The sequence below is a fragment of the Carica papaya genome, chromosome 9 (assembly GCF_054855325.1).
Source record: "Carica papaya isolate Zhongbai chromosome 9, ASM5485532v1, whole genome shotgun sequence".
Taxonomy (NCBI): domain Eukaryota; kingdom Viridiplantae; phylum Streptophyta; class Magnoliopsida; order Brassicales; family Caricaceae; genus Carica; species Carica papaya.
Window position 1 is genome coordinate 3433404 of NC_142317.1, and position 21276 is coordinate 3454679.

Below are 21276 nucleotides of genomic sequence, written 5' to 3' on the forward strand. Positions count from 1 at the left end.
TGAAAAAAAAAATCAGATTTGATCTATATTGACCTTAGTAGAAATGTCCGTTCTGACGTGGCAGAAAAAGATTGGCCCAATAGTGGCAATTGACGTGGCGACGGAACTATAAAATGCAATTCCCAAATTACCCCTTCAGACTCCAAGCTTCTATCTTCTTCCATTAAAATTACGAGGGAGATCAGTTCGGGCATTTCACTTTTCCCTCTCTGCTTCTGCACTGTTCTTCTTTTTCATCATCATCTTCTTCGTAGGATTGACAAGATCAGGATTATCATCGAACAAACTTTAGGAATGCGACGGTTAAAGCACAAGCAGTTGGTAATCTTTCTCCTTATTTTATCTCTCTATCCTCTCTCTATCCATGCACGGCCCTTCGTGCTCGTCCTCTCGCAGGATGACCTAAAGGATGCCGCCGCCCCATCCGAGGACGAAGCAGGCGCCAACGCCGTTCCCACCGACTCCGAGTGGGACGAGTTTGGAGAATCTGATACGAAGACTGAGGAGGAGCTCGACCCCGGCTCATGGCGTCCGATCTTGGAACCGGACTCGTCTAGTTCGGAGTCGGAGCACGAGGCGGGATCGTACCTCTCTGGCGTTTCTAGGATGTTGAATGCGGCAAGTAATGGCGAGGTTAGGATGATGGTGGAGGCCGCATCGGAGATCGAAGCTGTGGCTACGTCGGGAGACCCGCACTCGCAGTCTGTGATGGGGCTTCTGTATGGGTCGGGGCTGATGCGGGAGAGGGACAAAGCGAAGGCGTTTTTGTACCATTACTTTGCTGCTGAGGGAGGGAATATGCAGTCCAAGATGGCTCTTGCATATACGTACTCGCGGCAAGACGTAAGTTTCTTTCTTACTGGTCTTTAAATCTGATCATTACTGGAATTCCATGGAAAGTGTATGTTGTACTTTCTAAAACCAAGTGACCTTTATGCTTAATCAATTGTTACCTGTGCTACTTAGCTTGGTTTGATTATTCTGTTTTTGTCATTTTAAGTATCAAAGCTATTTCAATTAAACAAATTTTAGTGTTTTTCCCTCCGGATAAACATTTATTAGTTAACATGTCAACTGTTTGATAATATTTTCGGTCATATATTGATCGTCTATTGAAATTATTTTTGTTTTTAGTAATATATGTTGTAAAATAAGATCTTGGAACCATGGATCTTGACTATGTTGAAGTTTAATGTCTTCAGAAAGAGTTGTAAGAAACCCTATCTTTGGATACGACTAACAGAACTTTTGAATCTCCAATATGTTTGTCTTAGAACTACATTAACATTCAACCGTTTCATTTTTGGTTCCAGATGCATGATAAAGCTGTTAAATTATATGCTGAGTTAGCTGAAGTAGCTGTAAATAGTTTTCTGATTTCGAAGGATTCACCTGTTATTGAACCGGTGAGGATCCACAGTGGAGCTGAAGAGAATAAAGAAGCATTGAGGAAATCCCGTGGGGAAGAGGATGAGGACTTCCAAATATTAGAATATCAGGCACTGAGAGGAAATGCTGGAGCAATGTACAAAATTGGGCTATTTTACTACTTCGGATTGAGAGGATTAAAACGTGATCATACCAAGGCATTGACCTGGTTCTTAAGGGCAGTCGAAAAGGGGGAGCCCAGGTCAATGGAACTTCTTGGTGAGATATACGCAAGAGGAGCTGGTGTTGAGAGAAATTATACTAAGGCTCTTGAATGGCTTACACTTGCTTCTAAGCAACAGCTCTATTCAGCTTACAATGGGATGGGTTACTTGTATGTCAAAGGCTATGGAGTGGAGAAAAAAAACTACACAAAAGTAAGTTCATAATTGGATATGATTTTCCAATTTATTCATTAATTATACCTTCACGCATACTGAATCTTGTAGCATAACCTGCCTCGATTATCTACTGGATATGATTTTCCGTCACTTGCCTCGATTATCTACTAGCATAACCTGTACTCTCTTGTCTATAGCTTACAGAAATGTATTGTTATGGATTTTGTTCTGCTTCTTCCATTTCTATTATCTTCTAGGAATCAATAGATAGGGCACAAAGTTTTTCAATTTTTGTGGATGTATTATATCTTAGTCTTCTGACCTCTGTAGAATAAAATCTATATCCGCTGTTTTCACATCAACAATAATCTTTGCATTGGGTTGACTTCTCAGTAATACTCTGTAAAGTTGCTTAAAGCTTGACTTTATTTCAGTTGAAAATTTATCTTTCTCCTTCACTTTGTTCAACTATTTGCCAGTACTCTTTGAAATGTTTTCTTCTGCTTGATATCAGTTGTCTTCTTGTCCAACTTGTTTGCTATACTTTCTCCTTCAAATTGATTCATGTGTCATCATGAGCAGCAAATGAAATGATGGTGAACCTCTGCATTTATTTTATTTAGTGAGAATGATCCCTGAATCTTATTCTTTTATGTTCAGGCAAAAGAGTACTTTGAGAAGGCTGCAGACAATGAAGAGCCTGGCGGGCACTATAACCTAGGAGTAATGTATCTCAAAGGGATTGGAGTAAAAAGAGATGTAAAACTTGCCTGCAAATTTTTTATTGTGGCTGCTAATGCAGGCCAACCTAAGGCATTTTATCAGTTGGCGAAGATGTTCCATACTGGAGTTGGGCTCAAGAAGAATCTTCCTATGGTAAATTCAGTTAGCATTCACTATTCTTTTTTGTTTGCAGACTTAGACCATCTCATCATTCTTGGCTTTTACTGTCTATGGACCTGTATCTCTTGAAGTTTGTTAAATCACTAAAGTGACAGTTGTCAAAAGAATGCGATAGCAGCATTGCAAGCAAAAACTCATGAATCTGAAAGGACCTGTCAGATGCTTCACTTTTAAGTTTAGGCCAGCTGGACTGACCAGAGTCATCAGTTGCATTCTTTTTTATGCTTAATTTCCTTATTTGAATTTGATCCCCTCTCCCAAACGATTATTTCAAGTTATATTCATTTGAGAATTAAACTGAGTTAAGATGCATTCTAGAGCCCTGTTATGAAATGAACTCTTTTAGGGTTGATCATATTTACCTCTTAGTTATTTTGCCCTTCAGAGATCTGTCACCCCCTTGGTGCCTTGCACAAAACTTTGTGGAGAGCTGTTACGAACTGTCCTAGGGAGCGTAAAAACCAAATAATGATTCACGATTTTGTTTTTCTTATTTATAGGCTACTGCATTATATAAGTTAGTTGCAGAACGGGGACCATGGAGTTCCTTGTCTCGGTGGGCACTGGAGTCATATTTAAAAGGGGATGTGGGTAAAGCTTTCCTCTCGTACTCAAGGATGGCAGAGCTGGGCTATGAGGTAGCACAAAGCAATGCTGCATGGATCCTTGATAAATATGGGGAACGTAGCATGTGCATGGGAGAGTCTAATTTCTGCACAGATGCTGAAAGGCATCAGCGGGCACATTCTTTATGGTGGCAAGCTTCTGAGCAGGGTAATGAACATGCTGCTTTGCTTATTGGGGATGCCTATTACTATGGCCGGGTATGTTTCCGAGACACCCATGCTAACATATGTCTTACTCATGGTGGCATAATAGGATTTGTTAGTGATTCTGAGCTGTGCTTCCTGATTGGATAGTGGATGTATTACTAATCAGAGTTACTTCTTTCCTTTCCCAGGGTACCGAGAGGGATTACATACGTGCTGCAGAGGCGTATATGCATGCCAAATCCCAATCCAATGCCCAAGCCATGTTCAACCTCGGTTATATGCATGAACATGGCCATGGACTTCCATTTGATCTTCACCTTGCCAAGCGTTATTATGATCAAGCACTGGAAAATGATCCTGCTGCAAAGTTGCCTGTCGCATTGGCCCTCACAAGCTTGTGGATACGAAAAAATTATGCTGATACTTTCCTGGTAAGCCTGTTGATTAGATCTAACCTTTTTTCCCTGTATAATATCTAGAACATATTACTGCTGCAAAATACCTGCTCTTGCGCGAGGCAAGCTTTTTGCTGGGATTTGGTTGTCCTAGGGGTTAGCACTATTAAGACCTCCTGATGTTTGAGATTTTGTTTTAACCATTGTTTCAACCCCCTAGGAATAGAGTCTCATTAAATCAGTAACTTTCTTTCTGAATTTTCTAATGGTGAGAGAGGAGATGGTAGAGATTCTTCTCTATGGTGCATCTGATCTATGACTTGTTTATTTATCAGGTGCATGTCATTGATTCCTTGCCGGAAGTATATCCCAGACTCGAAGCGTGGGTGGAGGATGTGCTGCTAGAGGAAGGAAACGCAACAATACTGACTCTTGTTGTCTGTCTTCTCACTGTTCTGTACCTTCGGGAGCGGCAACGCAGAAATGCTGTTGCTCCTGCTGGTGATGCTGAGGTGCGTCATCACCAACCAGATGAGCATGTTGGATTTGCACCCAACTAAGGTGGTTGATACTGGAGGCAGCCAGAAACTGATTTACCTAGCTTTCTGGAAGTTCAGTCACATCACCTCATAGACATAAAACTTTGTTGCAATATGATGTACAGGTATCCGGTTCCCCATTAGTTTTGCCAGAAAGAACTTAGAATGTACCATACAGAACTCAAGCGAGAAGAGAAAATCAAGGAGGGAAATTTAGGAATTAGGAACACTTTGCCGCACTCCATATTGTCTTGATTTAGTTGACATAGGGATTTGCAACAGTCATTTAAGTTTTCACTTATACAGAGGACAATTGTCTTGTGTACAATCTCATTTTCCTTTGTGACTACAAGTACTGATTCTGTAAAAGCTTTGCAAATAATTTACAACACGGAGCAGCATTTTTATCCGCAACAATGAGTATAATTTGTCTCTCTTTTTTCCCCTAGTGGTGTGCTTTTATGGTTAATTATTATGTTGGTATTTGGCAAGTTCTCCACTCCCCAGGACTCAAGACAGCTCGTACTGATCAACGTTGGGTCTTTCATAATACGAATCCAAATAACTCTAATCAAAGCTAAGAGATTTTTTGTTTCACCTAGTCATCAACATAGGGATAACCAGCAAAAAAGCTTCTTCCACCGAAGATGTGTTTCAAATTAAGAAGCACGAACCTGAGAAATAACAGAAAGAGAATCAAAAAGGAAAGTAGAAGATTGTTTTTGTTAAGCTGCCGGGAAAGAGACACCTCACTCACAAATTGAAAACGACGACGCTAGAACCAGCTCTTACCCCATCTTGACTCTTGATTATACACATAAACATGGATTCTGGCAGTTGGATCTGACGGTATTCTTTTTTTTTTATTGAAGTCTAGAAAATCAGATGAAAACAGAATGTTCAGTCCATAATTATTCAATTCAGTTCACAATCCAAATGCAAAAAGATCAGAAAAATATAGTCATTCTAGTTCAGATTGAATGATTAAAAAAAATTTGTTGTTTTAATTTTTTTAATTAAAAAAATGGCAACTCAATCTATTTCGGATTAGAACCTATTTGACTGAAATAAAAATGGTCAGGTTTTCAATCCAAAGTCTTCTCTTGTTCAATGCTCAATCTGATCCCGTTTAATCTAAATATTAGACTGATGAACACACACACACACATATATATATATATCAAAATAAATATAACAATTCAAACTAAAAGTCAGTTGCAAATTAAGAAGGAAACAAAACAAATTGAATCGTTAGATATGCATTGATTATTCCATCATAAACCAAAAAGTTAGGATGGGTCTTGCCGCATCAGACATGCATACTCTGCGCTGTGTGGGTGACATTTTGCACAAAATTTTGCCTTGCCAGATGTGTAGGGCCAGAAAATAAGAGAAACAAAACGGTAACAATAAGGCTAAAATGGTTTCCGAGAACATTACCAACTTAATTGTGAACAATTATGAAATTTACAAGTTACTTGTACATTCTTTAGAAAATCGTAGACTTCTAAACTGAATACTTTAGTCATATGACTGAAAATTATATCATGCAAGATGCTTCTCATAATCACATGCAGCGTGTCTAGGTTCACAAAAGAATCAACTTAAGACACCTCCTCCAAATTCTTTAGGACGCTCACATCTGCATTTCAAGCAAACCTTGTTCCTGCTATAGTTCAAGAAGTCGCATCTGCCAAAATTCATAAACATCATTTTGCCTGTGGAACTTCGACATAATCTCAATACCACAAATGTGTGAGTAGTGTATGAATTTGTGGTAGTATGGGCAGTAAATCTGGAAGTGTGTGCACGCATGAAGGTGAAAGAGAGAAAAAAAAACATACGAGGGGCAATCCCACTCTCCAGGATGTGAATTAGGTCGTGGCACTTGGCAGCGGAGGCACTTCTTCTTGCTAGCAAAATTCAGGAAATTACACCTAAAAAGAAAACCAAAAGGACAAAGACAGATCAAATTCGTATAGAGACAACAGTTGAACTATTACAGCACAAATGCACGCTAGATTATTGCATTTGTCTTGCTAAGATAGTGAAACCTCCTGTCAACAAATACTGACTATTTAGCAGCATAAAAACTCACTCAGGGCAGTTCCAATCTCCTCTCTTCATTTCAATATTATCCAAATCAATCCTCTTTGGTCCATCTGCTTTGCACTTCAAACATCGCGTATTTCTAGCAAAATTCAAAAAACTGCACCTGCAATATAAATGAGAGAAAAACTAATCAGTAAAGCAGCAGCAAATGTAGTAAATTCAAACTCGAAAACCTTTTCACCCCAATGAATTCAATTAATAAGAAGTTGACTAAGTAGATGAGCAAATAAGAGAGGATACATGAGTCATCTGTTAGGTATGATACCATCACCCACATGAAAACATAACTAAAGTAACCATGTGACGACACCTGAAAAGTTGCATTTGTGTAGAATCAGATGTCAAAACAATGCATAAGGTGAGAGAAGCAAGTATGTCAATCATTCAGTCATTGTTCCGCACATGGGAGAAAGATAGTACGTGAAGGAGGATGATGACCAACAAGTCAACACTAACAGATGAAAAAAATTTCAAAATAAAAATTTAAACAGCTGTTGGGAATAAATATATATGTAAACTAATAATATTTTCCATCAAATTTAAGGCCTAGAGAAACTGCATAATGTCTTAGAATGTAATTAAATTTAACATATGACCTTATAGGATACATTTAAAGAATTGTAAATATCTATATTTTGTCCTTGGGCAGCACCCCCTTAGTACCTTCTTAATTAATTAATTTCTTCTCTCAAAACAATTAACATATGACCTTTGGTAATACACTTTGATTCTATCTCCCACGTATAACTTACTTACAAACAGTGGGACTGAGACTTGAAAAGTAAGATCAATTGTTATCAAATGCAGTTCTCTCATCACTCCAGTGTATTTAACCCCAAAAAAATTGAATTCCAGCATAGGTAGATCTCTCACAAGAGGGTTTTTAAATCCTTTGAGCAAAGCAATTCACCATATTAATACACTTTGATTCTATCTCCCACATATAACTTACTTACAAAGAGTGGGACTGAGACTTGAAAAGTAAGACCAATTGTTATCAAATGCAGTTCTCTCATCACTCCAGTGTATTTAGCCCCAAAAAAATTGAATTCCAGCGTAGGTAGATCCCTCACAAGAGGGTTTTTAAATCCTTCGAGCAAAGCAATTCACCATATTAAATGTAGAAAAATAAACAAATTACTAAATAAAAGTATAATATAGGTACTACTTAAAAAATGGTTCTAAAGAGACTTTTTTTGCACGCATGGTAGTGAAAAATTGTCTTGTAAAACAGATATATACTGAAGTGTCCCTTTTCACTATCAGTTATATATCCATAGATCCGGCTTAAGAATTTTATTGGTCAATTTATTTTTTCCCACTAACAATAAAAGGAATACTACCATATACCCATTGCACAAGTTAATTTCTCCATAGCAGAAATTGTCATACAGAAAAAGAGAGAAGGTTGACCAATATAGAATAGAGCTGCTAGCTGATTCTGAACTTACTCAGAACAAGTCCAATCACCATTCCTCATTCCAGTAGCATCTGGAGCAACTCTTTTTGGTCTAACTTCCTTGCATTTCAGGCATTGTAAATTTCTGGAGAAGTTCATAAAGTTGCATCTAGAAAAAAGAGGAAAAAAAAAAGAATAAGAGTGAAGAAAACAAACACGTCCGATCAATAAAAGTACACAAGATAGAATAGAGCTCCCAATTGATTCTGAACTTACTTGGAGCAAGTCCAATCTCCGTCCCTCATTTCGATTTCATCTTGACCCTCTCTTTTTGGTCTATCTTCCTTACATTTTAGGCATTGTACATTTCGCAAGAAGTTCATAAAGTTGCATCTAAAAATTAAAAAAAAAGGAAGAACGTTAAACTCATAGGATGAAGAAAAACACACATGAAGAGTTTGCAGAATAAGCTACAGACAAAGAGAATGGTAAGAAAGAAGTAATTGAACAGCATAATTAGAAATTTTCAGTAAGTAACATTTTTCTAAGGGAAAATTTATCCTTTTCATGAAACCATACTGACCATTTTCTCAATCAGACATCAAAAGCAATATCCCACAGGCACAAACCACAAATGCAATGCAGCAAATATTGACAGAATCACACAACCAAGAACAATTTTCCAACTTCCACAAATCTACAAGTCATTCTTTTCCATCTGCATGGTATTATGGAACAAATAATTTGTGCTTTTATAATATTTGGGTGTAGGATAATCAAGAATCCAACGTAACATTAGTTGAAACACTTAACATTAGTTGAAACACTCATGAATTATCGTCCATGAACTGAGTTTTCTAGTCTCATTGCTAAAATCTGAACACAAATTTCCTAGCAACAGAATCCTCAGCTCTTTTGATTCTTCCAACATTAGATAGAGGCACATACTTTCAGTATACTTCCTTATTTTGCCCGTCAAAGGTTGAGCCAAAACCTCAAGGACCATATTACTAAAAGTTTAATGCATGAAGTAAAAGTTTTCTATTGATTCAGATCATTAATGTTTTACTCTTTGCAATAAAACAATCATTTTTTCTTCTTCACTCAAACATTTAAGATAGGAAAAAACTAAGTTCAACAAGATCTTTTTCAGGTAAAAAAGTCCAATAACAACTTACTTGGGACACATCCAATCTCCTCTCTTCTTTACGATATTCTGAGACAGCTCATCATCATTGTAAGACACAGCTCGTTGCTTTTGAGAAGGAGCTTTTGCAGGTGTCCTTGGAAGTGCTGGATCTGGGACTGTCTCACCCAATTCAATCAATTGAGAAAGCAGTTTCCTTACAGATCCATCAACAAGCTCCCTTCCAGGAGGTTTCTCTGCTCCTGAAATAAGAAGTGGATCTATGGCATAAGATAACAATATTCGCACTATGTCCACGGTACGAGGAGATGCTTCAGAACCCTTCAGTATCACATAGGCTCTATCACATGAACCACGTAGATTGCAAGCACTACAGACCTGAATCAAAAAAATTTAATCAGATGGTCCTGGTTTTTGTGGGTTAACACAGATAAATATTGTCATTATTGATTCTTTTTCATATATTGGCTAATAATATGTGCACAGCAAGGGATCAATAATTCACATGATTATTGCTTATTTAATTATTATATAACTTGAAATAAACACAAATAGATTATGATCTAATTTGAAGTTTAAAAAAAGGGAATAATAAATAACTTCTACATTTAATAATCTATTGATGTTCATAATATGCTAATATCAAATAAAGTCAACAGAAAGAGAACTGATGCAACAGTAAATGCTTTATAAAACAAAAGTTTTGTGTTTCAAATAATAAACTATTATCAGAAATTTTGCTTAAATAGAAAGGAACTCTTTTATTTCAAAAGAAAAAAAAAGGAACTCTTGTCTAGTAACATCCTTTAGATGGAAGGGATGCATACTTTCCAGACATACTACAGATAGATTTTCTTATAGTATAGATTTTTTCACCTATACTCTCGTCATAAACATGAACCACTACATGAATGTTACACAAAAGAATACATACATCTCCTTCATCTAGTTGGACATGTGCTCTTAGTCTTTTGGCTGAGTTAACAGCTTTGCGAGAAAGATTAGGGCATCCATCCTCCACAACTGCTCGAATATCCTCTGTGGACAATGATCTGCACTAAATTAGAAAGAGCACATTCAAATTTAATAACCATTAAATACATCTTAATCTTCCACATATAATGCGTGAAAGTTCAGAACATGGAAAACCCACTTCTGAGAACTTCATCAGAGGTTAGCAGCAATATCAACATTATGAGCTTCTTTTGACACATTTTTTTTAACAAACAATCAACAGAATCATAATTTGTGACCAGAGTTTTACCTTTCAGTGGCGAAGTTTATAAATGTTTCACTCACATGAAGAATAAGAAGAATTAATCATTAGTGTTATGACAGATTGTTGTGTTCATTTCTTAATCATTGCTTCAATTAGAACCAAGTCAACAAAGCAGTAATTCAAACAACTGCTTCTCCAGCATTAGCTTTATATGGAAGCTTGAAGATCAATATTTTACATCATTCACCACTAAAAACTCATGGATGAGTTATCTCCAATCAAAGAGAATGATGCCAAATAGATTAACTCTAGATTTTTTAAATAAATTAGAAATTATGATTCTATTAAATACAAAATGACTATAATATTTAGAAGTCTATTATTCTAGTTCTAAATAACTTTATAATTTTATTCATATTAGTATTTAATTTTCTTATTTGTATTAGTAGTATTATCTCTAATCTTATAGGATTAGCATTTTCTATCTTATTAGGAATATTAGTTCTAATCTTATTCATTTTTGTTTTTCATATTCTAATCCTAGTTGGAAAAAACTTACTTGACGCTTTATTAATAATTTTGTAATCTCCTTGAGAACATCATTCATTTATCCAACACACTTCGAAAGTTTCTCAATTTTTTCGCAATATGATGCAATTAATCCTTTAAGTGTGATGCTTAACACTATAGGCACGATATCTTGGTTTTTATACTCAAATTCATGGGCACGACTGATTTGTTCCACAGAACTTTCACCCTCTTCAACCCATTCCTGAGCCTACCACCATTGCCGCTAAGAACTCATTACAAAAATGACCTACCCCTATTGCCCTTTGGCTCACCACAGTAAAAGGAAGTAACAAATGCAATTCATTTTCCACCTTCTTTATTTTTCCTCTTGTAAGTCCTAGGAGATATGACTAAACCTACCTCCTTTTCCCCGATGAATGCACAAGCTTAACATTAAGATTTCTAAGAAACGCCATGCATCTCTAGTATCCTATTCTCCCAAAATAGGCTTTAAAGCATTAATAGTTCCTTTATTTAACAAAAAAGGCATTAACTTTCCTGGGAAGTTTGGATCATTCTGGCACTTTGATGTAGAATGGGTTAACACTAGGTTTCCTAAATAAATTTTAATTTGTAATTACATTAAACGTAAAGTTATTACACGATTTGTATTAGGATTAGCATTCATAATATTATTAGTATTAGTTTTTTATTCTTATTAGATTAGTATTCATAATTCTACTTGTTTACTATTTCTCATTTCAATTTTATTTAAGAAATGTTGCTTAGAGATTATGATCGATAGCTTGTAATTTTATTTATTGGAAGATTTAGTTATTCAATAATATTTTGCGAGTTTCTTAGTTTCCTGATTGCATGATGCAATCAAATCCTTATATGTGATTCTTAAGACTTTTTAGATATAATTCTAAGAAACACTAAATGTGATGCTTAGGTTTTTTAGCCCTAAATTCCTAGTTCGACAAGTTAAACCTGTTTGTCCTACCTTAACCAGAAGAGGTAGGATGCCTCGCCAAAAAAGTCCATTTTGAAATAAAATGTTTAGTGCAATTCTCAACTTAAAGTAAATGTCACTAATATTTATTGCAAATATTCTAAAGAAGAGAAGATTTATTGCAAACAAAAACGTCAAGCCAAGAAACCACTAGGTTTGTATCTATTTTCCAAATTTTTAGATACTTATACACAAAATCGTGTTCTGTTATTGAAAATAAGAATAAAATTTAGAAAAAAAAAAATGAAAGCAGTTAGTTTCACCATCATCATCCAAAACTTATCTTCATGTTCAAAGTTTAACCTTATTTTAGTTTTCAAGGTTTAAGCATACTTTCATGCAAGAACAGGGCCTTAGTGTTCAAACGTATGAGCAAAATCTTATATATAAAGTTCGACAATTCTCCTCTTAACATTCTCCACCCATCAACGACAGCAGGGATGCATAGCGGAACATCATACATGAACATATCGATTGAGTTCTAAGAAGATCGAATAGAAAAGGAAAAGAAAGAAGAAAAAAAAATTAATAAAAGCAAAACCTTAAGCACTTCTTAGCTCAACTAAGCAGAAAGTGAACATAATACTCGACTTTATCTCCTTTCTTTCCTACAGTTTCTCGTCAGTTAAGCAGCATTTCCGAAAATAAAATGCAATAGCAGACATACTTGAAAACATCGTATCGATCGCGAGCGAAGCTGAGACAAGCATCCTTCAATAAAGAAATGTCCTTATATAATGTTTCCGGACCAGCAGTTCCAGCGTCCGTTGTACCCTCTGACTCGTTTTTTGCGGGAAGTTCAACGAAGTAACCCTTGGCCTTCAAACGGTCCACGAAAGTAATCCACTCGGGCCATGGATGGTAAGTAGAAGAACTTGGTCCTTCTGTATCAATTTCTGCAATTGCATCAGTGGCGGCAGACGAGTAGTAGCGATGGAAACTGAGGGAAACGGAAGGAAAGTGTTTGGTGAAGATAAGGGAAGGGGCCAGAGATGGGGATTTGTGGGAACGGAAGGAACGGAAGTAGGAGGTGCCGAAGAGTAAGAATTTTGAAGCCGACATTTTTCTAGAGGGTTTTTACGTGAAGATAAAAGAGAATCGTTATCCAGCCATTACCGAGAAGCAGAAGCAATGGAGATAGGTCGAGACTGAGGGAGAAGACTGTGAAGGGAATTATTGAGGGTTTTAGCTCTAAATGGATAGTCGGGAACGGGTCGCACCGGCCTAGCCCAACCCAACCCTGACAGTTATACTTATTTCGATATATATTAATATAATTATAAATTTAAAAAAAAAAAAAAACCATTGAGCATTCACAGATCTTCCATCAACGCGACGTGACGCAATACTTCCCCCTTCTTCAAGCTAAAACCCCATTTCTGAAAGATCCCAAACCCACGTAAACCCCTCTGTGGAAGACTCGAAAACTTTTCAACAGTACCCACTCTCACGGAGATCTAAAGCACCTCTCTCTCTCTTGCTTTTACGTTCTTTCATCACCATAACCATGAGAAGAGCATCAACTCTCGCATCATCTATCATTCCGAGAACCATCGCCGCCGCGCATGACGGTGGCGCCACTACTGTCCACAACCGCATACTCCAGGCTGCGTTTTTCTGCAGCAGCAGTAGGATCAGTTTCTGCAACCGCCGGCGCTGGTTATCTCCGTTTCTTAATTCCTTTTCAAATGGCTCGGCTAGAGCCGTCTCTCTCGGCGTAACTGGTGCTCTAGCTTCGGTTGTCGTGGCAGCTTCCTTCTCCCAAGCCGTTTACGCTAAGGAGCCGCCGGCGGGGGAACTTGTTCCGAAAGATGTTGTTCTTTATCAGTATGAAGCTTGTCCTTTTTGCAATAAAGTTAAAGGTGTTCCTTTCGTTACAACTGCTCTTTTGCTCGTGCATCTTGTTTTGATCTACTGGTTGATACAGTGCCGTGGATTCATTATTTAATACGTGATTGCTTGCATACAATAATGTCTTGCTGTTCAATTATCTAGGAAATTACGTGTTTTGTTGTTCAATTATCTAATGCTTTTTGTTAATGGATCATGGCTGAGCAGTGGTTTGATTATATTATGAGCGGCATTTGGAAGCTTTCTTTGATTCAGTAGGATTATGTTTGATTCATTTATGATTACTTATCTTATCTAGAATTTTAGTTGGGGATCCGCAGAAGGAAGCATCAACATACGAGGTCTTTTCCCTAATTGCAAAAGGTGAAATCTGAAATATCGATTGGTTGAATACTAGGTTTTGTTCGGATAAAGGAAATATTTTTGTGGAAGTTATTTAGAAATTCATACTTACCTTAACCTAAGAGGATGAAACATCTACTCCAAATTGATGAAAATTCAGATCCGTATGAATATCAAGTAGAACTGAAACAATTTAAAAATAGTTCAGAAGATAGCCCTATTCCCTGCTCCATGGCTGAAAGTCAAAAAAGATAATAATATAAAAGTTCTGAGTATGGTGTGGCTGCCTCTGCAGAAGCCAAAGACTCAATTAATTGTTCTGCTCGGTTTTGAGATCCAATTGAAATGTGGAAGTTTTTACCGTTGAGTACAATCTGTGGAGAATATTTCAGTGTTTATTTTAATTTCTCGCAGCCTCTTGTATGAGTTGAACACCTTACAACAGCCACCCCCCCTTTTGTACATAATGTCTGTCTCTGAGATAACATGGACAGGAACAAGTAGCAGAAGCAGTACTTGTTGTTTATTGAGTTAGTGAACTTCAATTTTTGAGAAATAAGTGTCTGACCTTGTTTTACCTTTTGAGGACTGAAAATAAATTGGAGTAAACATTTTTTGTCTCTTATATCTTGCTTTTTTTTTAATATATCTTATATCTTGCTTCTTATTTTATGGAAGTATGATTGTTGTTTAGTGTCTTCCTCTCAAAAAATGGATTCGTGTTGGGGCTCTTTCAATGCTGTGTACTTCTTGACTCTTTGTTTTGTTGTATGTTTTATGAGCTTATAGTTCAGTTATACTGTTCCATTTCAGCATTCTTGGACTACTATGATATACCATATAAAGTTGTGGAAGTCAACCCACTCAGCAAGAAAGAGATAAAGTGGTCTGATTATAAGAAGGTGCCAATACTGATGGTAGATGGGGAACAGCTTGTTGACTCATCAGGTTATCATTATCAAAATTATTTGTAGATTGTTTTATATGTCTAGCTTGATTGTGCACATGAGTTGCAAAATTTTTAATCGCTGGGTATTATCAAGTTCTTGAACATTTCTATTAAGCCTGTGTTTGATATGTATCCAGATATAATTGATAAGTTGAACCAGAAGATCTTTCCTGAGAAGTCAGTTGACTCTGCCTTAGATGAAAATGAAGAGAGAAAGTGGCGCAGGTATTGTGTATGTTCAATTTTCTCAACTTTGCTTTGATAAATTTATTTAACACTTTACCTCGGCATACTTTAAAAATTTCATGACTTAGTTAAGAATTTCTACATGTGCTTCTTTAAAGAAAAGGAATATTTTCTCTGTTGTGAAAGCACTTTATTTCTAGTTAATACTTGGGTGAAACTTATTGTTTTGCTGGAAATTGCATAAGATTTTGATTGAGGCTGTTTAGTTGTTCAGATCTAAGTCAGATCTTCTGCTTGGATAATGGATCTCTATTATTTGACCTATGGCTACTTTAGGCCTTATGCCTTTAGGTGGTTTATGGGTTATTTGGAAGGAGAGAAACAGGAAGGCTTTTGAGGGTATAGATTCTTTTTTGGATAGAATCTTGGATACTTGGTTTCAGACCTAAGGTTGTTTAATTAAGTGTTATCTTTTTTTTCTTTTGAGGATTTTGGGCATTTGATTGACATATTGACAGATTGTAAAGCTGTGTATATGGGTTGCATCCTTGGTGCATTTTATATTTATATACCATATATTTTACTTTCAAGAAAACAAGGTTGAAGAGGAAGGAGTTATTTGCATAGGTCTTGGACTAAATTTTTTGAATTTTTGGAATATAAAATATATAGAATTCATGCATATATATAACGGGTTTGTGCCTGTGGGTTGTAACTGATATAAATTTGAATTTGACTCCTATTTGTTCTTAATTGATGTTTTCTGGCTCTTGGTCAGTTTCATTCTCTTATGAGCTGTGACTCAGACTGCTACTAACCATTTGATGAATTAATCATTTGAATGGATTAGGTGGGTTGACAATCACCTGGTGCATGTTTTATCGCCAAACATTTATCGCAATACTTCTGAGGCTCTTGAGTCCTTCGACTATATAACCAGCAATGGTAAGTTCCTGTACGAATTTGTTTATCACCATTCCTTGTTGGGCATATAGTGTTTATACTAAAAACTAGATGACAAACCTGAAATATGCTTTTTTATTCTTCTTCCTTTGCAATGTTTGATTAGGTCTTGGATGTTTGATTTGTGTTTCTATTTTTAATAGGTCGGAACTGTTATTTGATCTCCATCTCCTTCACACTTTTGGAAGAGAAGTATTTAAACAGCTACTTGTGAACTTTCTTAAACTTATCTATTAAAAAAAAAAAAGAAAGACAAGAAGGAGAAGAATAGAAAAGGCTTCCTTTAACCATGAAAAGTACCTTCAACCTTAAATTATACAAAGTGAGTGGCTTCAGTAAAAATTAGATTTTTATAAAGTGAAATGGATCTCTAGAATGTCTAATTGGCCAGTCATAATCTGGCTAAATGGGCACTATATAACAAATTTTTTTCGCCCAACACCTCAACTGTAATCTTTCATCATATAGTCTATATTGAATGAGTGTTAGGGTTTATCCAAAAAACAAGTTAAGTATATTTAAAAAAAAAAAGTTGAGTAGTTACATAGTTGCAGACTGAGGTTGGGTTTGGTAGTTGAATAGGGTAGGGTAGGATATAAATTTGTTACTAATTTTAAAAAATTGAAAAGATGGAAGTAGTCCTGATATTGGTAGCAGAAGACCATGGATCATTAGTAAACGACCATTACTAAATTGAAAAGGTTTTCTCTTTTCCAACTTTAAAGAGGAAAGATAAAAAATCCCTTTTAAAGCCAAGGTATATCCATAACATCTACTAGAAAAGGAAAAAATTAGATATCGCAGGTGTACGCAAGTGTAATTCATTCGAATTTTACCTTCCTTCCTAACCTGAATGACTGGAAGATTGATGAGTGGGTGGATCTCCATTTTACATCGGAATCCACTCAAATTCATCTTGATCGGCCTGACAGACTGGTTAAGCATATCTTGTTACAGTGTCATTTACTTGCCAATATTGTGCTGGAAAAGTTTCCTGGAAGCACATGTGAAAAATATGGGCGCTCCCAGGATTGCTCTTTCTCTTGGGAAGCAAGTTGGACCGAATTTTTTTTTAAAGTAAAAAGTATAACGGGTATTAACCATTGAACAATCTATAAAGAAGAGCAGAATCATGATGAATCTGTGTTTGGTGCTTCAATGTGTGTGAAACCCAAATGATCTCCTTCTTTGGTGCCCATAAGTAAACAAGCTTCGGGGATCAGCTCTTGCTCTCCTTAATCTGTTTTAGGCGGTCAGTATCTCAGACCAAGATGAACTTTTGGGCTTGGAATGATATCTTTACCTCCCAGCATCAAAAGAAAATTATGCCCTCATTCCCTTCCCTATCTTTTGTGTCAATTGGTAAGAAACCAAGAGCTTTTGGCGATTCTTCTTCCCCTTTTGCATTCATCGGGGACCACTGGTCCAGAAACTTTTGTCTTTTGTATAGGGATCGCACTTTGGCTGATGATGTGCATATTGTTGATCTATTTTATCTCTTCTCTTCATAATTTTCTATATTTTCTGCAAGACTGCACCTCTTTGTTGCCCTTTATCTATTTTTGTCTTTTCCTGTCAAAATAAAAAAAAAATCTCAGGGGCTCTGGTGAATTTGGATTTCCCTGACTTATTTTACGGCATAATGTGTGTGTATGTGTGTTTTTTTTATGGCTTGAGGCCCAGAAGTCCAGGTCCATTGTTTTGTTGTAACAATTCGCCATCTGGCTGTGTAATTAATCTCAGCATCAAATATCTGCTGACAATCTTGATATATCTGGTATCCTACTGTAATTGCAGGTAACTTTGGCTTCACCGAGAAAATAACAGTAAAATATGCTGGAGCAGCTGCTATGTATTTCGTATCGAAGAAACTGAAGAAGAAATATAACATTACTGATGAGCGTGCTGCCCTGTATGAAGCTGCAGAGACATGGGTTGATGCTCTAAATGGTCGGGAGTTTCTTGGTAAGGAACCCTTAAGTCATGGCATGCACTGAACACAATGGCAACAGTATAGCTTGTTTTTGGCATCAATTTAGTATTGGAGGATGAAGCTAAAAGCCTACACCTCTGCCTTCTTTAAATAAATTTGAACATGTTATGAAGCATATTGATCTATGCATCTTTTGTATTTTGTTGCTTTCTGACTAATTATTCATCTACTTTGTCCGATTGTTCCATTAGGGGGATGCAAGCCTAATTTAGCGGACCTTGCAGTCTTCGGAGTGTTGAGACCCATCCGCTACTTGAGGTCTGGTAGAGATATGGTGGAGCACACTCGAATCGGAGAATGGTACTCGAGAATGGAGAGTGCAGTGGGAGAGTCATCAAGGATCAAGGCCTAGTGTGACATTCCAAACTATTCTATCTATATTGTTTTGAGTTTGCACGATCCTTTCCCGACATTAATTTATCTTCAGCAGGAGTAAAACACAGAAAATTTTGACAATAAGCAATTTTGTGCAGAAATCTGCCAACCTCAATTTTTATTATTTATTAAACCAATATTGTCACTGTGGTTAGAGTTGCTAAGCATAGTCTGCATAGTTAAAGCAGCATATATATGCTCGCTTTTCAGTTGTAATTCATATACGCTATAGTTATGTGAGAGATCATATGTCCTTGTACTTTGTGATTGCCTTACATTTCTGTAGTCATGGGAAAAAAGAAGCATAAAGGTGAAGAGGATATATATATATATATATATATATATATATAAATATATATATTTGTTCTTTACACAGTTTTATTGGAATTTACATTCCAAATCTTAAAAAAATGATAATATTATTTACTTAATTAAGAAACAATCAAAAGTAATGCACTTTCCAACTTTCTATTGATACATTGTTGGGGGTTACAAAAAATTATTATTTGTCACCACCATTGTAATCACTTCTATTCTAATTTGTTAGATATCGAAAATTATACTTTTATGCTTTTTTTTTTTTCTTTTGAAAGTAATATCTGTTCTAACAAAAAATGCAAAACTTTCTTCGTATAGCATAGATTCAAATTTCATTTTTAATCAATTCATGCATTTCTCAAAATTAAAATCATTCAATATCTAAATTAGTGCTTTGATTTTATAATGACTCAATTAATTAACTATTAATGTAACGATCCCGAAAATTCAAAAGAAAATATATAATAACTTAAGTGCGGAAGCGAAATAAAATGTTAAAATTTACATTTCTTACAAATAAAAGGTTAAAGTTTACATTCCTTACACAATAACTTAAAAGTACTGAACATCATTACAGAATTAATTCTTTGAAAGAAATACGAGAAATAAGTAATCAAATAAAAAATAGAAAATATCTAGCATTTACACGCAATCTTCTTGCGAATCGGGTTCTGTAACCTGATCCTCTTGATCTCAAATGATTTAATAAAAGATGAGCTACACTAACCCAGTAAGGATATCACACTATATCACCGGCACAGAAGTAAAGATTGGTATAAAATTGAAAACCACTAATAGAGTATTAAATTTAGCAAATTCATTTCTCAATCATAAAATCATTTCTTGTTCATTTACTATCGTGGAATTTATGAAAACTACTTGTAAGAACAATAATATTATACAAATCAATATCTCATGCATAATCAGCCATCATAGTATATGGTATAAATCTATATCTATTATTAATAAACCAAACAATAACTACCAACATTTTCATTTTTCAATCATAAAATCATTTCTCGTTCACTTACCATCGTGGAATTTATGAAAACTACCTGTAAGAACAATAATATTATACAGACAATATCTCATGCATAATTAACCATCATAGTACATGTTATAAATCTATATCTGTTATTGATAAACCAAATAACAACTATCATCCTTTTCACCAGCCTGCTGGTATCCAGGGGGGTTCATAGGGATGTCCCCACTACACGTGAACCCTTTCATTTATCATTCTAAATCATGTGCCATCCTCATACCCCGTCCGGTATGATAGCCAAATTATCAAGTCTCCATACCCGTCCGGTATGAGACAACATTCACGGTAGGGTTACCTATGTACTCGGTCCGTCCATCATCTCTCATGATATCCAGTAAGGCTGTCTGTTCATCTAATCATTTAATCTCATAATTTCTTTACCGTTTAAACTTTATTTTTTTTAATTCAACAGTAAACACGTAAAATAAATCATACATGCGTTCAAAGTCATAAAATAAATAAATAAGATACCATCATGCAAGTAAACTGTAAAAACAATCAACAACAGCACTAGATAATTTCCAGTTCTGCCTCCATTAGTAACATGTAATTAATTATGCATGTTTACTAAAATCGCACAAAAAAACCACATTATTATTTATTTAAACTTCAGTTTTATGATAGAGAATAGGGTGAGGGATCCTTACACGATTTAACGCTGAAAAGCTAAACGGTTTACTGTGCCTACGGGCGGTCCCTAGGTTCCCTGAATTTTTTTCTCTGGGAACTAAAACGTGCTTATAATACCTATAAATATTCTAAATAAACCTAAAATCAATCTCAGGGCCCACTCAGCCAATTTCAAAAATCCAGCACGGCGGCTCCATCGTGCTTCGGCGACGGCGCCACCACCTGCATCGGCGGTCCGCCTTGAGTAAACCGATTTTGCATTGATTCCTGCAAGCAAACACGTTAAAGGGTCTCGGTTGGCCGAAAAAATATAAAAAATCGAAATTCACCGGCAGTAGGGCTCTCCGGTGCGGCGGCTCCTCTGGCTCACATTAGGTTGGGTGTTTCACTTTGGTCAACCTATAGAGAAGAAAACGATGATCACAGCAGTGAAAAAATTACGCGAAACGAAAATCGGAAAGGGCCTCATTAGAGGCGTTTTGTGAAATTTTTTGCGGCAGCGCCACCGAGCTTCGCCAGTGTTTTCCAGCCAATTGGCTGGTCTTTTCACTCCGATTTGGCCATGGGTAAGCTTAAAATTAAATTTCGTGTAAAAGGGAAAGTTTTTACCTTTTTTGCGGTCGGAAAGGGTTCCAGTGCAGCAGCGGTGGCGGCGGTCGGCTCCCCGGCGGCTGGGTCGTCTTCTCCGACGAGGGGTTCTCTTGGGTTAGGGTTTGGTGTGGATGGGGATTATTTATATTCATCTACTTTTGATCTGAGCCGTCTATTGTGTTTGATTTGGACCGTCCGATCGCAATTAAATAGCGAGTGAATTTGGGTCGTTCATCGCAATTCAATCTGGGT

General features: G+C 36.2%; 3 protein-coding genes across 5 annotated transcripts; 2 read left to right on the forward strand and 1 right to left on the reverse strand.

Annotated features, from left to right (window-relative positions):
- The first annotated feature begins 163 nt into the window (after window positions 1-163).
- Window positions 164-4823, forward strand: EBS5 (HCP-like superfamily protein). The gene is made up of 6 exons (XM_022053628.2): window positions 164-843; window positions 1314-1805; window positions 2430-2645; window positions 3173-3496; window positions 3634-3876; window positions 4176-4823. Exons 1-6 carry the CDS (start codon window positions 295-297, stop codon window positions 4398-4400), a joined length of 2049 nt encoding a protein of 682 aa, XP_021909320.1. The 5' UTR covers window positions 164-294; the 3' UTR covers window positions 4401-4823.
- Window positions 4824-5609: 786 nt separating this feature from the next.
- Window positions 5610-12984, reverse strand: LOC110823265 (zinc finger (Ran-binding) family protein). 2 transcript variants are annotated; one of them, XM_022053629.2, is made up of 8 exons: window positions 12449-12984; window positions 9972-10089; window positions 9069-9415; window positions 8167-8283; window positions 7943-8059; window positions 6478-6594; window positions 6224-6316; window positions 5610-6069 (listed from the first exon to the last, which is right to left on the reverse strand). In XM_022053629.2, the coding sequence occupies exons 1-8, from the start codon at window positions 12841-12843 to the stop codon at window positions 5979-5981; spliced, it is 1395 nt and encodes a 464-aa protein (XP_021909321.1). In that variant the 5' UTR covers window positions 12844-12984; the 3' UTR covers window positions 5610-5978. The 2 variants fall into 2 exon arrangements, with proteins under 2 accessions (XP_021909321.1, XP_088067633.1); XM_088211507.1 differs by having other exon boundaries at window positions 9972-10075; window positions 12449-12637.
- Window positions 12985-13113: 129 nt separating this feature from the next.
- On the forward strand, window positions 13114-18699 carry LOC110823093 (uncharacterized). Of its 2 annotated transcripts, XM_022053393.2 has the most exons (7): window positions 13114-13608; window positions 13931-13995; window positions 14788-14922; window positions 15061-15148; window positions 15960-16054; window positions 17870-18037; window positions 18257-18699. In XM_022053393.2, exons 1-7 carry the CDS (start codon window positions 13289-13291, stop codon window positions 18415-18417), a joined length of 1032 nt encoding a protein of 343 aa, XP_021909085.2. In that variant the 5' UTR covers window positions 13114-13288; the 3' UTR covers window positions 18418-18699. The 2 variants fall into 2 exon arrangements, with proteins under 2 accessions (XP_021909085.2, XP_021909086.2); XM_022053394.2 differs by lacking the exon at window positions 13931-13995 and having other exon boundaries at window positions 13123-13643.
- The last annotated feature ends 2577 nt before the right edge of the window (window positions 18700-21276 follow it).